General features: G+C 46.2%; 1 protein-coding gene across 1 annotated transcript in view; it reads left to right on the top strand.

Moving 5' to 3' along the window:
• The window catches only part of LOC134457469 (ERC protein 2), a 464874-nt gene that overhangs the window by 222320 nt on the left and 225054 nt on the right, over positions 1-17500 (top strand). Inside the window, exons 8-10 of the mRNA XM_063209477.1 lie at positions 1166-1303; positions 9412-9552; positions 13906-14046. Of these exons, the coding sequence (XP_063065547.1) occupies positions 1166-1303; positions 9412-9552; positions 13906-14046 (420 nt within the window). The remainder of the gene's footprint in view (positions 1-1165; positions 1304-9411; positions 9553-13905; positions 14047-17500) is intronic.

Here is a 17500-nt window from a genome sequence, read left to right as displayed (position 1 = left end):
CCTCCTTTCCTCCTTCCCCTCTTTACTTTTTCTGACTCTCCATCTCTGCCTCCTTGTCTTCCTTTCTCTATCTCCGTCACACTGCTATCCCACCATCCACCGCCCTTTCTCCCATCTTCCTTCTCACTCTGTATCATACAATCTCTTTCTCTCTGTCTATATCTGTCTCTCCTACTGTGGTGGTAGGCCCATGGGGAGCTCCATGCTGCATCCTCCTCCTTGCCCTCATTTCTTCCCCTTTTGCCCTCCTTTAAAGGGCACGGTTTGGGTTGTGTGTGCCCACCACCCCCTCCTCTGCTGCAGCACTCCCGCTGCCCCCACCCCTCCTCTCCTCTCGCCGTTGCATTATCTGTGAATGCACCCATGACTGGAATGCAGAGGCCACTTGTCTCCCAGGCCGTCGGGAGCCTGTGAAGACCGCCACTTTCGCCGCAACCGCCGGCCCCACCGGACTCCGAACCATAATTTCCAAAAAACAATTAGAAGCCATTTGAGTTCCCCCGTCAGAGTGTCTGCGTCAGTTGGGCCGGGGCGGAGGGGCCCTCTCTGATAAGCTACTGTGTGACCACCACGCGACTTGACTTGAGATCGAGGGGGCCACAGCTGTTGATTTTGGCCTGAGATCCATTCCCGTTCCTGAACTCCCCCTCTGACATATAGCGCCCTTGTTTTTCTTTGGCCCAAATGAATATAAGCTGTGCTGTATTTTGGATGCTGTTTTTTAACTTCTTTTTTTTCTGGCTGGTGATTGTGGTCTTTCGCCGTCTCAGTATAAATGCTTCTTTGATGCAGATGTGATACAATTGGGTTTCATTCCTCATCCGCAAATTCTTTGGAGCCACATTACCATTTCAGGAAAAAAACTGAGATTTATGGGGGGGGGGGGGGGTTGCTGTTGAAATTGTCGCTTTTTTCTTTTTTTTTCAATCCCTGCTCTTTGTTTTTTTTTCTTCTCCGCTCTGTTCTTTGCCTCATTTGTCCTTTGTTCTGGTAATGGTTCTGACCTGTCTCTCTTTCTCTCTCCTTCTCTCTCTCTCTCTCTCTCTCTCTCTCTCTCTCTCTCTCTCTCTCTCTCTCTCTCTCTCTCTCTCTCTCTCTCTCTCTCTCTCTCTCTCTCTCTCTCTCTCTCTCTCTCTCTCTCTCTCTCTCTCTCTCTCTGGTGCAGATTGAGAACCTGCAGGAGCAGTTGAGGGACAAGGAGAAGCAGCTGGGCAGCCTGAGAGAGCGGGTCAAGTCCCTGCAGACGGACTCCAGCAACACAGACACAGCCTTGACCACACTGGAGGAGGCCTTGTCCGAGAAGGTACTGACCAGCAGAGGCAAACAGCTGTCCTCAGACAGTACAACAAGTTCAAGTTTCAAATTCAAGTTTAAGTTTATTTGTCCCCCAAAGGGGGAAGTACGGTTCGTAGCAGGTATTTAAAAACATTCAGAACAGACAGCAAATAGACTTGTGATCTTGCCTGATCAATTTAATGTGTTAAATTAGGGCCCCCTGTTGTATTTGTTCTTAGTAGCCAGAATGGAAATGGCCAAGCCCCATAATGTGTAAATAAAGGCCCTGTGTAATAGTGGTGTCAACAATGCAATCCAATGCGGGGCATGGATGATCCAGAATCGATCCGGCAATTTACAGAATCGATTTTTTTTTTTAAAGTTGCAATTACTTCCATGTACAGTATATTTCGGGAGCAAATGAATGTTTAAAACATTGGAAGACTGATACAGACTGATACGGAAAACAGCCAATAAGTTGTTGCTCAGTATCTGACTACTTATATTGCCTCATCATGACCGATTAAACATTTGCTTTGCTTTCAGTAGAAATGTAATGCATTGCAATGTATTGTAGAATTGAATCGGATAGGATCGGATCGCATAGAATCAAATCGTGATCGAATCGGATCGTGAGGGCAGTGCCGATCCACACCACTACTGTGTAATACACTATACAGTATCTTAGAAATGTAGTTCTATGTTAGGGAAGTATTTTGAGCATCCAGAGGCTTTTATTGTGAGGCTACGATAGGACCCCTGTTCAGACTTTTCAGAATGGCCATGACCAAGTTGTAATGTATTACTGAAGACTGTAAATTCATACAGTGATATTGTAGGACAAGATTAGTGCCGTTTTTTATGTAAATCTGGAATCTGCAAATACAAGTATAAAGCTACTGTTGCCATAGCAAACACAATCCACTCTATAGGGTATACATGTATTTTCCTGATTTTAGGCCTTTGACGTCTCAGCCCAGTTCACTGATTTTCAGTTATTTCTTTCATTTGTTTGGTAATTGTATTACATTTTTGGCATGTGGTTTGTTTTACTCAGTTGTTTATTTGTAGACATGCTTGTCTGTGTTGTGTCTCTCACATTTCCTATGTGTCAGTTATGTTGTTGCCGTAGCACACCTGCTGTGTCATTGCCTCTGATTGCTATGCAAAGCTCAGCTGAAGTGAATCAAGTTGAATGAATGACGTAAAAAGGAACTAGTATATCACAAGCATCTCTAGATTATGCCTGAAGTCCTGAAGTTTTGACAGTCAGACGCTCCGACTGAGTACTCTTGACCTTGGCTAGAGACAGATACGCAATATTGCTTTCACTCAATCACAGTGCACGCTTCTGGAGTGACAGCCAAATCATCCACGAATGTGATTTTTTTTATCGTGACTGGCGATCGCCGCAGGTTTTTTTTTAAAAAAAATGTATGAGCAGTCGTGCTTGGTTACGCAAGGCCGCATTCCTTCAGCCTCAGCTCAAGGATTTACGTAAGAGGCGAGGACAGGAAGATGAGAGGGAGGGAAAGAAAGACGAGAATGAAAATGGAGAGAGAAAAGAAAAGAAAAATCATCCATGCCAGCGCTATCATAACTGACTAATTCCCCCACTCGACAAACAGGTGTGTAGAACAGGTGGCCTGGGGGGGCGTGATGACTGTTGTCGGCCCTGACCTACATGAGCAAACATATCATCTCATATCCCTAACCACTATCATAGCCCAGGCAGCCGGTGCTGCGGCTTTATGAGGGCCCACTGTCATTACAGAACGACAAACTACTTTGGGGCCCCCGTTGTCCATTTTAGATGACATCACCCCACAGCAGTGGTTCCCAACCTTTTTCTTAGGGGACCCATGTTTTTACTATTTTAAGCTTTGGTGACCCAACCACGCGAGCACCCGCACGAGACGGAGTCACAAGATGCCCTCCGTTTCCTGTGATAACTTATTTTAGTTATTTTATTCCTCAATTCGTCTTTGGTCAAATATTGAATAAATGTTTAATGTAGCACTTACAATTTGTTGCGTCTATGCATTTATTAGTTAAATGCTTTGTCTTTTATTCAACATGGGCTATATATATTTAAAACAAAACCCCTTAAAATCAAGAGGGCTCCGCGACCCCCTGTGGATCTTTGGCGACCCATAAGGGGGGTCCCGACCCATAGGTTGGGAACCACTGCCCCACAGTATACAGTAAAGCTGGCCTGTGGATTTAACCTGAAGCAACAGTTGTCAGCGAACATGGTGTGTGTGTGTGTGTGTGTGTGTGTGTGTGTGTGTGTGTGTGTGTGTGTGTGTGTGTGTGTGTGTGTGTGTGTGTGTGTGTGTGTGTGTGTGTGTGTGTGTGTGTGTGTGTGTGTGTGTGTGTGTGTGTGTGTTTGATTGCACATGCTTTGAAGTGGCGTATGTGCCGTGTAATTATGTTGCATGTGGCGATGGCAATTTCAACATCTGCAGCATAGTGACCTCTCACTGGTGCAGTGGAGTGTCGCCTGATGCACCCAGCAGACTGCTGGAGACTAATGGAGGATGTTGCTTGTTAGGGCTTTTAGTATTCACAAACACACACCAATTCACACACAGCACAAACACACACACACATGCTTGCACGCTCGCACACACGCACACACACATGCACACACACACACGCATGTTCACACGTGCATGCACACACACACACACACACCCACACACACACACACACACACACACACACACACACACACACACACACACACACACACACACACACACACACACACACACACACACACACACACACACACACACACACACACACACACACACACACCTACACACACGCACAGTCCTACGTAGCATCCACTCCGATCGCTTTGATTTTTGAAGTGCACAGCTGCTCTCCATAAACACCCGTTCTCAGCGGTAGCCCTGCTACTCCTTTGTGGTCATCTCCCCCACCCACCCCACCCACCCTAACCCACTACTATGCCTTTACTTATGACTCTGATGCACTGGCCCCACCTCACCTCGGCTCCCTCCACCCCACCTCCTCTCCCCTCTCTCCGCATTTACTGGTGACTGTGATGCACCACGTTTCCGCCGCACGTGTGTACCTTCCGCCCTGCTTTTTATGTGTTTATGCTAATTGTTTGCTCCCCTTTCCAAGAAAGGTCACCGCACGGAATATTTAACTTTGGCGAATCCCCTCGTTTGAATCCACCCCTCTCCCCTCCACCCCCAACTCCCCGATGACCTCGCCCTGTTCCCAGAGCCCCCCACCCACCCCTACAACCGAGGTAACCCCACCCTGAGCATCCATTTAACCAGCAACAGTCCAGCCAGCTTCTTCTTAGCTTTCCCAGGAATACTGAGTGCTGTGCGTGTGTCCTGCTGGAGACGTGGAAAGTCTTACTCACTCGCGTTGCCAAGCCAGTTAGCTTTTTTGTCCTGTCAGACTAAACAGTTACGGTCCTTGTTTTCTCCCTCCTTTGTGTTTTTGCCCGGGTGTTGACGGTTTGTGACGGGCCTCGGCGTACTTGCCCAACGTAGCCACCATACTGAATCGTGTGTTGGTCATGTTTTTTTAAGGCATGCTTATGACAAAAGGGAAATGGAATCAGAAATCGGGGTAAAAAGGGTAATGCTTGCTGTCCAAAAACATGTCGATTCAATTTCGGTACATCCGTGCTGATTTCATGGTCTTTGTCGGCGGGAAAGATATTCGCATGTTAAACTTTTGTGATCATCATCATCTGCACAACAGAACCAAGTGCAGCGTGTGTGTGCTGTGCTGTACGGCTCCAACGAGTGGGGCGGACGTTGTTTAGTTTGCTAGGAGCGCCGTCTGAAGCGCTACAGAAATGTAAACCAAATGTTCCGCTCACCTTTCCCAGGATTGTTAAGGCATCCTCCCTGGCTGTTTATGGGGAAACGTGCGGTTACCTTTGTGGCCATCGAGGGAACATTTTTTTTTAACTGTGTGTATGAGGAGCACAGTTTAGGTCCTAAAATGTAGGGCGTACACGTCTCGTTTGGTAAACAGAAACAGAAAACAGCCTGAAAACAAGCATCAGTGACAAATTCTTCCCCCTCAGTAACCATGGAACTATTGTCAACACATTTATAACCATTGATAAATTGTTTGTAATGCATCACAGTGACAGACCTTGTTTACAATGCATCACGATGACTGGCTTGTGTTTGTGGAGCCATTTTCATACAGTTATGAGTGTTGTTTTGGTATGACAGAAGGTAAGCATTAAGATGCCGTTGCATAAGGTCTTTCAACTGTAACAAGTACAGCACTGTATCATTATGAAGGCTTGTATAGAGTCACTGCCGGGTCAACAAAGAGCATTAGAAGGCTAATGAAAGAGCAAGATGTTATCGAAAATGCCACCATAAAGAAATAATACCAGAGGGGGATACATCACGTGCTCTGGTATCTCAGGCTGGCAATGATTATTCTGTACTAGTGTAATGCATTGTGTGCACAGTCATTACTTTGTACGTGTTTATATGGCCAATATCATTGTTCAAGAATGGTTTTACAAAGCATTGTTTGAGAAGGGTTTCACAATCATGGGATACTGATTTTCAGTGTACCCATACCCAAGAGTGTAGCATTTGAGCTTGCATTGTATAAGTGGTAACATCTGTGGTTGTATACCTCCATTTCAAGAGTGGTCATTTTTTTTACTTCAGTCTATTAATTAACTGATCTAAGTGTGAAAGGTTGTCGTCATTAATATGTGGGTGGGAGACGTGACGCCTTGTTTTTTCGTAACATTGGTTAAAAACCTACAAAACTGTTATTTTCCTTTAAAAAACAAATGTCAATGAAAGAAGATGTGGTACGTTATGTTTCATATTAGTCTTAGATGAGAAGAAACATTTTTGTTAAGATTTATGTAAAGGTTTATATGTCAAATTTCCTGCGGTGTGACTGTAACATTAATGAAACAATATTTAATAATATATATATAAATTGACCAACAACATTTTGAATAATGTATGAAGTATTTGGCATGATTGCATAAATCTTAACTTTAGATTAAGATATGTGAATGTGGAAAAAACTCAAGACAGTAATATTAACTACAAGTTCAATTTCGTAACACAAATTGTGTCCTGTGGGGTGACATGTATGTCAATGTTTGTGAATGGGCAGCTGCAAGGCCAACTACAAGGGTCTTAAAGACTGGCTCCTAACCAGTCAGTACCTCAGTTATTGGAGAGTGCTGTGGAAGTTTAAGGTGACTCTTAACCTCTTAATATGTCTTCATATTGCAATCTTTCTGTCACGCAATGCTTAGATTCATTTTATGGTGTCCTGTGGTGTGACTGCTCTTATAGGAGGAAAAAAAAGTTATTTTATTAATGAAAACACATATTAAGATTAAACACAATATCATTATCAAGTTAGCATGCGCTCAGATGTCAGTCATGTATACAAAAGGATTAAAATGGCCATAATGCAGTGAATTCCCTGTGGTGTGACTCAATTTTCCTGCGGTGTGACATGCCTATGCTATGTGTTGATGCAGGACACATTTTCCCAAAAATGGCAAAAATAAGGTGAAATTCCACAGACCACTAAGTGCTTTATTTTTTTCTATTTTTTTCCAATTTTTATCCATCATTTTTTTCAGGAATTTGAAAAACTTTTTTTTTTTTTGCGTTACGCCCTTAAACGTCAACCACCCATGTAAGTAAATGTTGGTAAAGTATGTGAATGTGGGCTGCTGAAGAATCCAATGCTCCACATCCACCCTATGAAGCTATGGAGAGTCACTCAGAGGTGGCCTTACCTCGCCAGCCAGTGGGCCTCCACGTCGACCACCCCCCTCCTCCCAGTGCTCCCCCATGAGAGATCTTTCTTCCTCAATTACAGCTCTCTCTCTCTCTCTCTCTCTCTCTCTCTCTCTCTCTCTCTCTCTCTCTCTCTCTCTCTCTCTCTCTGTCGGTCTCTCATCTATACGACTGGACAAAGGGGGTTGCTGGGCAGACAGAGTTACTCTCTGCGGTGTCGGGAGGGTGTATAATGAGTTTACAAGAGCCAGTATGTGTGTTTTTGCCTCTAATCGCTCGCATCGTCACAAAACCTGCAAATTTACTCCCCGTCTGGCCGCAAAAAAACTCTCTGCTCTGAATTAACCAATCCCTCCCCACCCTCGTCCTCCCTCCCCAGGACACAGTGGCTGCCAAGACTGCCCCCGCTCTCGCCACTGCTGCTGCGGAGCGAGTATTTTTATTTCGCGTCCTTTTTGTCCACAAGTCCCAGCCGTAGAAAGCCATACATCTCCCCTCTCAAGGCGGTAGATGAAAAACACATCACATCAGCTGGCTATACTATATACTTTTTGAGTTATGTTGCGTCTTTTTTCCCCTCCATCCCTCCCGTTCTCCCTGCTCTTCTTTTCCCTCTCTTCCTTCTGTCTCTCTCACTGTTTTCTTTTTTTTCCTGATTTGCGGCTGGTTTATCACTTTGCGCAATAGCCTGGAACGCTTTATCTGTCAATCACTATAGGGATGCCACCTCTTAAAATGAGCAGCTACTGAGAGAGAGAGAGAGAGAGAGAGAGAGAGAGAGAGAGAGAGAGAAGGAAAGAGAGAGAGAGAGAGAGAGAGAGAGAGAGAGAGAGAGAGAGAGAGAGAGAGAGAGAGAGAGAGAGAGAGAGAGGAATGGTGGAAATCACACCATAGAGAGTCTTCATGCAGATGCCTGTCGGCTGCTCCTGGGGGGGAAAACACCTCTGTGTAACAGTCCTCGCTCGTTCCCCTTATGTTTTATGTTCCTGGGTTTGATAACTTAATTAATACATTAATCCATGCGGAATAGCTATCATCTGTTGCTCTTGGCAAGACTTTTTGCTCCGTCGTTTTTTCCCCTCCTCTGCACTTGTCTTCAGTACTCTTCTGTTCTTTCTTTCTTTTCTTTGATTGCTCTTTGCGTTTTTGTAAATTTATGATTTGTTTATGTGTTTCCCCCGCAGCCATCCGAGAGCTCCCCAGGCCAATAAACACACCTTTAAGAGGAACATGCTACGTCTCCTGCTAGTGTGTGTGTGTGTGTGTGTGTGTGTGTGTGTGCGTGCGTGCGTGCGTGCGTGCGTGCGCGCGCGCATGCGTGCGTGCGTGCATGCGTGCGTGTGTGCATGTGTGTGCATGCGTGTGCGGTGTGTGCGTGAATGCACGCGTGCGGGCGAACGAGCGAGCGAGTGTGTTTAATGACATTCGGGAGATGAAATCAAAATTTCAAACACTCATTATCTCATTTGTAAAGATTGAGGGAACATCCCTCGTTCTTTCCCCAGTCGTAAATGCTTTGCGATGGCATCCTTAGATAATGCATTGAAACATACTGTACTGTGATCAGGCCGCATGGCACTTGAGACTAATCAGCTGATAACGACACTCGTTGCTCATTTTCTCACATTCTGTTCCACAAGTTCTCTGTTTACTGTGTGCGCGGTGACTCCTGCCAGTTAGTTGTGTGGTACAGGTGAGCAGGTGTGTTGTTGTTCCGTTTCGTTTCCAAGTTTCCCCTTCCACACAATATTTTCGTCAGCATTCCTGACATGATAAATATCTTGGTATGCTGGTATTGTCACACAGAATCATCAGTTGACTGACACAGCATGGTCAGTTTTAATCTATACGCACCATACATCAAACATCTTATTTTTATTCAGAATATTGACTCTTGAATTGTTTCACATATTCCAACTTTTTGGAATGGAATAAGGTGGTTTGCAAACTTCAATTTGCCTGTGACCTATATAGTGGGAGTTTTGCAAGTCATACTTGGACTTGTGTAATTTGAAAACTTCCCAGTTTGTGGTTATGTTTTGAAAACCTCCACCCAGGCCTAGCCAACATCCCCCTGCTGTTACATTTCATTAAATTAAATTACATTACATTATATTTACCTGCCACTTTTATCCAAAGCGACTTACAGTTATTTACAGGGTAGAGGCGGTTACAGTCACTGGAGCAATGTGGAGCCTTTCTCAAGGGCATATCACTGGAAGGGTTAGATTCGTAAGGGTTACATTCGAACCGGCAACGCTCTGATCTCAAGACCACCTGCCTAAAGATTACACCACGGTGGCCCTAACATCTCTGATATGTGTGTTTGCAGGAGCGCATCATCGAGAGGCTAAAGGAGCAGCGAGAGAGGGACGACCGGGAGAAGCTGGACGAAGTGGAGAACTTCAAACGCGAGAACAAGGAGCTCAAGGACAAACTGGCCTCCCTGCAGAGCCAGCTCACCAACAAGGAGGTCAGTGTGGGGAGGGGTGGGGTTGGATGGGGGGGGTCACAACTTCAAAGGGCAAAGGTCAAGTTCAGGGTATAGGGGTTCAAGTGGCATTCCCCCATTTCTGGAAATCTGGGGTGCATTTCTCGAAACCATAGTTGCTGACTCCATTAGCTACTTTGTTGTTTGCAATGCAATTTCCCATAGGCAACTACCCAAGTTTCTAACAGGCTAACAACTATGTTTTTGAAAAATGAAACCCCTGCTCATTTCCCACCTCCTCTTGAGTTTACGTTTCTCCTTTTCCATCAGCTGTTCTCTGACTGCTGTCCGTGCAAATTGTACCTCCAAACTAGTATGTTTAATTGAACTGCATGATCAGTGGCAATGAGTGACAATGAGTTTCTCACCGGGTGACACCACTCCCAACGACCTAATAACCACTAATAGTAATGTTATTATTACAACAGTGTGATTAGAGTGTAGAAATAACACTTTTTAATCGATTTTTCATATGTTTATAACTACATAACAACTATAACTGCTTTTCGTGATGTTTTTAGAGGTGGGATTTGCAATGGGGGCGGGGTTTGGCGATGGTGCCGCCACCTCTTGGGTGCCTTTCGCATAACACGCTAGCTTGTAGCTAGGAGCAATATTGCCAGGAGACTCAGGGATCGGCTGGAAGAAACAGGAGTGAGGAAAATATAACTCAAGGGCAGGTGGGACATGAGCACATTTGCAGAGATCGTTGAATGTCACTTGAGCCAGTGTTGACAAGCTTTGGCAAGCTTTTTGCATGCACCTTTCTCCAGAAAACAACTTCAGCATCAGAGGGGACAGACACTGTTGTTCAGAGGTCACCTTTGCTATGGTATCGCAGGCACTTTGCAAGCATTGCACTGTTTCACAGGAAGCAAGTTCAGTGTCAGAAAGCGATTGAGCTGTGTTTGGACTTTCTGCAGTGCTGTCACAGGTGCTTTGGCTTGTCGTGTGCTACACAAAATGAGCTGCCGCTTTGAGAAACACTATGCAGTACAACAGGGCTATTCCATTAGAATTTCAGTTGGGCCACATTTCAAGACCAAAACATTAAATTGGGCCGCACATTTTCAGCCATCACTAACACATGGTAAAGACATTTTTCAAGCACTTTAAAGTTTCTAACTTTAAACTTAACCACATCGAATTTTCAATGTACAAGACAAGCAAGAGATTCACAAGAAAATCACAGAAGAGATTCACAAGAAAGTGTTGTACTGCAGTATCCAAACTGCAGTGTATAATGCTACAGCTGGGGGCCACATATGGGCCGTGTCTGGGCCGCATGTGGCCCTCGGACCTCTTATTAAATAGGGCTGCAGTACAAGCTCCCTCAGAAGCCATATCCTGAGGGCCTGTGAAAAGCCTCCACCGCTTGCTTCCAATCCATCTACTACTACTGCTGTACACTACTATATGCACTAAGACTTTGAATGTGCACTTGCTCCATGCATACATGCCATGCGCTGCATGGAATATAGTGTCTACTTTAATCCAGAATACACAAGCTACGTAACTGCATTACCCATGACCTCACCAACAAGGTTTTAGAGCCCACTTACATGGCTGAGTGATCTCTGGAGTGCTGCATGAAATTAGGCGTGGTACAGTCTGCTACATTAACCATTTGCTACCACAAAGTTATTCACTAGTTAAAATCATTTTGATATGACAAAACCGTTAAAAAAACAAAGAAATCAAAAATGTGTCATTGTAGTGTTCATTTTTAAAGCAGTGTCCTCCTAAATAGAAATGGGTTAGATGCATTGCTATGATGTGTGAAGTGCTGTCACTGGTCATTGGCAAAGCTAGGCAGACACTGAAGCCCTCGATGATGGGTAATACCCGCAGTGGTAATGATGCATGGGGACGTAATACGCATCAGGCCCACTGGCTTACTGTACACACATGGCATTTCCTCTCTCGCTCTCTGTCAGAGGAAGAAATGTTAGGGTAACGTCAGACAAATCGGAGGGGCTATTTATGCCACATAGCAGTAAATGGGACAAGATGGATGTATGGTCAGACAGACAGACAAACACACACACACACACACACACACACACACACACACACACACACACACACACACACACACACACACACACACACACACACACACACACACACACACACACACACACACACACACACACACACACACACACACACACAGGCCTCCCTGTGTCATTTTCGGTTAAGGCCCGAGCGCAAATGCTAACAGCTGCGAAGTATCACAAGAACTGGATTGGCTCTAAGTTTCTGTGTGTGTGTGTGTGTGTGTGTGTGTGTGTGTGTGTGTGTGTGTGTGTGTGTGTGTGTGTGTGTGTGTGTGTGTGTGTGTGTGTGTGTGTGTGTGTGTGTGTGTGTGTGTGTGTGTGTGTGTGTGTGTGTGTATATGTGTGTGTACGCACGTGCGAGCGTGCAGGCTCGAGCGTGCAGGCGTGCGTATTTGTGTGCATACAATCGATGCTCCTGACACACTTACATAACGAATACTACACCACTGTGCGCCTCCTTGTCTCTCAGGCCAGCCATAAAAGCAGCTTTTCATGCAGAGAACGTTTCGCAGTGGAGTTTATAATTATTTTTATTGGGCAAAAAGGAATTATAAGAATTTAGGATCTTTACAGCGATTCAGCAGCCATTGTAATGTGCCGCCTGTAACCTGTACTTAGCGCGCTAACATCAACAGTAAAAGTAATTCCCTTTTTTTCGCCTGTTTTTTGGGCTTCCCACCTGCAATCACAATACCACCTCTCTGGAGAACTTTGCTCGCTTTGTTCGCCAAGGACGAGAGAACGAAAGAGAGAAGGAGGAGAGAGAAAGAGAGAGAGAGAGAAGAAGAAAAAAAATGAGTGAAAGAATGTAATTTATAGATCTCTTCAGCGGCTGTCCCTCTGCCAAGACTTCAGTCTGCCTTGTTCTTGCAGCGAAACATGCTGGGGCAACCTCAGCCGCTGCGCGATGAAATTTACGAGGATGTTTGCTTTCATACTCTCAAAAGCGTACACATATCATCCTCGGGAGAAATTATATCTCGTTGCAGGTTGACACAAAACCTACCTACAGTAGAGGAAAGAAACTCTACGCCCCTCTTGTGAAAAAAATAAATAAAACAACACTCTCTTCATCAGAAAAGCAAATAAACAACCTTTACATTTTCTTGTTTTAATTACACGCATCACAGCCGCCCTTTTGGATTATGCAACTGCGGGACAGGAACATAATCACTTTGTTTACAAAATGTCACCTGTTTGATGCTTGCACTTATTACCGCAAAGGAATTATGAAAAGCAGTCTTACCATCAACCGTGTTTACCTCTGCTCTTTTTTTTTTTTTTTTTTACATCTTCTTCGTCTTGTGCCATTTTTTCTTTCTTCCTGCTTATGATCGGGTGGTAAACCACCATTTGCTTAGCTAAACTCCACTTTCCCCATAAGTGGGAGCTTCCACGGCCTCCGCAGTGCCGGCTCTGGAGTGCACAATGTCAGCCTGTCCGCCGCTGTCTCGCCTGCCGCTGCGCTGCTCGCCCCTAACCTGCCGCTTTCCCCATCAGCCAGAAGTGGGAGGAAATGAAGGGGAAATGAGCAAATTGCATGCTTCGCGCGGCACCCAGGGCTCCCTGCGTTTATCCAGTCAGCTACTCTACCTACTTTTGACTGCTTGCCTACCTTGTCTGCCTGCCTGCCGGCCTGCCTGCCGGCCTGCCTGCCTGCCTGCCTGCCTGCCTGCCTTGTCTGCCTGCCTGCCTGCCTTGTCTGCCTGCCTGCCTGCCTGCCTGCCTGCCTATGTGAGAGGGCCTCTCTCCTCCCCTGCAGTCAGCCAGACAGCCATGCTATGTGAAGGCCTCGTGGTGCACTACCGGTCCAGCCCAGCCCAGCATAGTCCCTCTGTGGTGCAGATCTACAGGGTAAAACAGTAGAGAGAGGCCTTGTGGTTGAAGCCTTCAGCTTCGGTTAACATCGTGGAGGTGCCATACTATCGCCCATGTTGACATTTATATAATGGGTCTATAGGGGAGCGCTGTGGTTGAGAACAAACTAAGTTAAAGTTAACGCCTCCTGTGAACTCTTGATAGGAACGGAGGACCCCAACCGTGGAGAGAGTTTAAGTCTTATTATTTCTGCTGTGATGGTGGGTCTCCAGGCTTCAGGGTCCATAAAGCCAGACAGCCATCCATCCAGCCACCCAGAGATAGGCCCCATGGCAGAGCTCCACACACTGCACTCCTCCACTTTCCTCTGACCTCCTGTCCTGTCCTGAACCTTTCTTGTTTTTATTCCTCTTGTTTCCTCTCCGCTTTCCACTCTTTCCCCTCTCTCTCTCCCCAGTCGTCTCTAATCGATCTGAAAGAGCAGGCGTCTTCACTGTCCTCAGAGGGCCTGAAAAAGGACTCCAGACTGAAAAGCCTGGAGCTGGCCGTAGAGCAAAAGACGGAGGAGTGTAGTAAGCTGGAGAGCCAGCTGCAGAAGGTAAAGTATACCATAGTCGGACTAACCTGGCCTAGCCTAGCCTAGCCTAGATAGAGCAGATCGACTCACTGCCTGCAAACCTGCCAGCCTGCCTGTTCATTCCCCTCCACCTGCCCGACTCACTGTAGCTGCCTACCTGCTATTACTGCTGTAGTATCCCCTCCCCGTCCCTATCTCTGCCTCCTCCCCCCCTCCCTCCTTCCCTCCCTCCACCTGCACCTCTCTCCTACAGGCCTGGCAGCCAGGGGCGCTGACAGCTTTTGCTGGGCCCGGGACAAAGTAATCTGAAAGCCATCACCCCTCCATCCATATACAGTACATATAATATAATGGGGACCTAATTCCACCCCCACCCCCCCATCTCCCTGGGCCCGGAACAACTGACTCTTTTGTCCCTCCCATGTCTGCTTCCTTGCTGTTAGCCGTGAGGCCAGGCCTGTCAGAGGACCCAGATGCGAGCCACTGATATGGGACATGGGTAAATAAACAAGCCGGGGTTGTTTGGGCTTCCGGGGGCACGGTTTTGCGATGGCTATCGCAGGACAGAAGCCAAGCCAAGCCAAACCCAACCAAAGCCAAGCAGCTGAGCTGATCCAAGCTCCCATCGCAGAGCAAACGGGCGTGGAGACAACGCGCCGGACTTAAATAAACACGTCGGGGGCCGTGTTACTACAGCGCGTGGTGGAACACCTGCATGCAAAACACCACACACACACACGTGTACACACACACACACACACACACACACACACACGCACACACACACACACACACACACACCGAAAACATATAGTAAACACAACACATGCTTAAACTTGCACTCATAAACATTGGTATACACAAGCGGTGCATGTAATGCTGAATTATGGGGTCATGCTCACTTGTAGTTTTCTTCATCCAGTGCAGCCACCTGGCACATGCAGCCTTCTGTTTAAAGCTCCCAAACATTAACCCGTCAAAGACAAGGCCTCTGTTAGAAATCTGCTGTTACCAGAATGGCAATGACCAAGTTGCAATGTATTACTAAAGGGCCAGTGTAATGTCATAGTAGTGTAGTAGTAGGAGTGTAAGTCTTTTCACAGACTATTACAGTGTTCCACTGGTGGAACGGGGTGCATAATGGGGCTACGGTTATGCATGCATATAACACCTGCCACAAGCCTGTTGAAATGTGATTAGAAACGGGAGACTGCACACATTCAACTTTATATATAAAACAGGATAATTGGATAATTAAAATGTATTAATAATCAGATTTGATTCCGGTACTGACACGTTGTACTGGCGAGTAATGATTTTGCTTGTTTAAAGAGCCGAAGGATGATGCATAAGTGATGACGTCATAGGTTTACTGTAATATTTCACAATGTCCTTAGTCACAATGTCTGTCGTTTCCTGAGCATATGAATAATCTGTTAGACTCGCAACTGCATCCTGTGCAGTTATTTAGTGGAGGCTAGTCTGTGGTGAGGGGTTCCCTTACACACATCCACACACGCACGCAGGCACGCAAGCATGCACACGCGCGCATGCACACTGTCACATACACACACAGAGTCACAAACACACGCTTGCCAGCGTTAAGGAACAAACACGTTTGGGTACACAAATCGAGACGCATGCTCATACGCTGATGAATGACAGTAGATGTGGTCAGCCATGTTGATTCCGCAATATACACCACTTCGCCTGTTTATAAACCATCTGCAGTCCACCAAAATGTCTGCGGTCCGTGCCGGAAGTGACCGCTCGTTACGTTTCCATGTTCCAGCCCGCCTGCGTAAAGCCAGAGGCCAGAAGTGTCTTATTTATATCCCCCCTTTGGTGTCCATTAAGTGTGTGTGCGTGCGTGCGTGTGCGTGCATGCGCGTGCATGCGCGTCCGTGCGTGTGTGTGTACGCGCGCGTGTGTGTGTACGCGCGCGTGTGTGTGTACGCGCGCGTGTGTGTGTACGCGCGCGCGTGAGTGTACGCGCGCGCGTGAGTGTACGCGCGCGTGTGAGTGTACGCACATGTGTGCGTGTGTGTGAGTGTACGCACATGTGTGCGTGTGTGTGAGTGTGTGCGTGCACACATGCATTCGTTTGTGAATGCGTGCATGCTTGTGTCTTGAGAAGTATTTAGAGCTACTCTTCGGTGACTAATGGGGCCTAAGTTCAAACACTGGAGTGGTGAGGCAAGACTTTGGGGTTTGTTAGCTCAACTGGGCAGAGTTCAGCGTAACCCCACTGTAATAGCTCTTTAATGGACTAACAGCACTCTGACTCAGTCATTTCTACGGAGTCCCCTTATGCTCTGTGCGACTCAGTACACACTTAAGACAGATGTTCTGCTGAAAAACCGACTATCTAATACTGTCCGTTGCACACGTCAAGCATTAATCGGCAGGGATACTACGCGACTATGACAATACTGTACCAGCCAGTCTATAGGCCTAATCAGTTAAAAGCAAGGCCGGCCCAAGCTTTTATGGAGCCCTAAGCCATCGCATATTTCGCTTATGCCTCGTTTAAAAGAAGAAGATTTCAGCATGTTAATACAAAACTTAATTATGACTAGTGTTGCACCGATACCGATACCAGTATCGGCTGGGGCCCCGATACTGCACAAAAATGGTGGTATCGGTATCGGCGATGACCAACAAATTGGGCACCGATACCATTTACAGATGTTCATGCACACTTGAACACAGCCTTGATCTAAGTTATATTATATCAGAGGTACTTAAAAAGTGTTACAAGTTCTACAGGATTCACTTTGTACAGTATTAGTCTTTTCTGTTTCACAAAGGTAGGCAGCAGCCTGACAAAGTTAAAATATTTCAAACAGAGTAGTATCGGTATGGTATCGGTATCAGCCGATACTGCATAGTCGGGTATCACTAATTATGACCGAATTATGACGAATTGTGATTTTTGTATGATTTTTGTATACGTACTGTACATCAAACTGTACAGTTCATCAGTTATGTGTGGCCTGTGGTGCATTGAAAATGTGAGAATTCAATGTATCCAAGGATGCTGATTCAGTACCCCACACACACACACACACACACACACACACACACACACACACACACACACACACACACACACACACACACACACACACACACACATTGACTTGACTTTATTGCGCTTTTTCGTGCTGTGCGTCACACCGGAACAGTTTGTGTACTCTTCCTGAGAAGATGTTTAAGAGGTACACGTGGAGGGATTGTTACATCACAAGCTTACCTCTCGTTCTCATGATCTCCTCCTCACGAATGTGGTTATTTATCCCTCTTGCAAATACACCACACCAGACATGGAAGCCGTGTGTGTGTGTGTGTGTGTGCCTGCGTGCGTGCGTTCGTGTATATCCGTTTGCGAGCGTGTGCACATGTGTCTGCGTGTGCGTGTGTGCGTGCACGTGTGTGTGTTACAGGGGGTTATCGTGACTGAGACATACCCTGT

Source organism: Engraulis encrasicolus, chromosome 10, assembly GCF_034702125.1.
Source record: "Engraulis encrasicolus isolate BLACKSEA-1 chromosome 10, IST_EnEncr_1.0, whole genome shotgun sequence".
Classification (NCBI taxonomy): Eukaryota; Metazoa; Chordata; class Actinopteri; order Clupeiformes; family Engraulidae; genus Engraulis; species Engraulis encrasicolus.
This window is presented reverse-complemented; position numbering and strand designations above follow the sequence as displayed.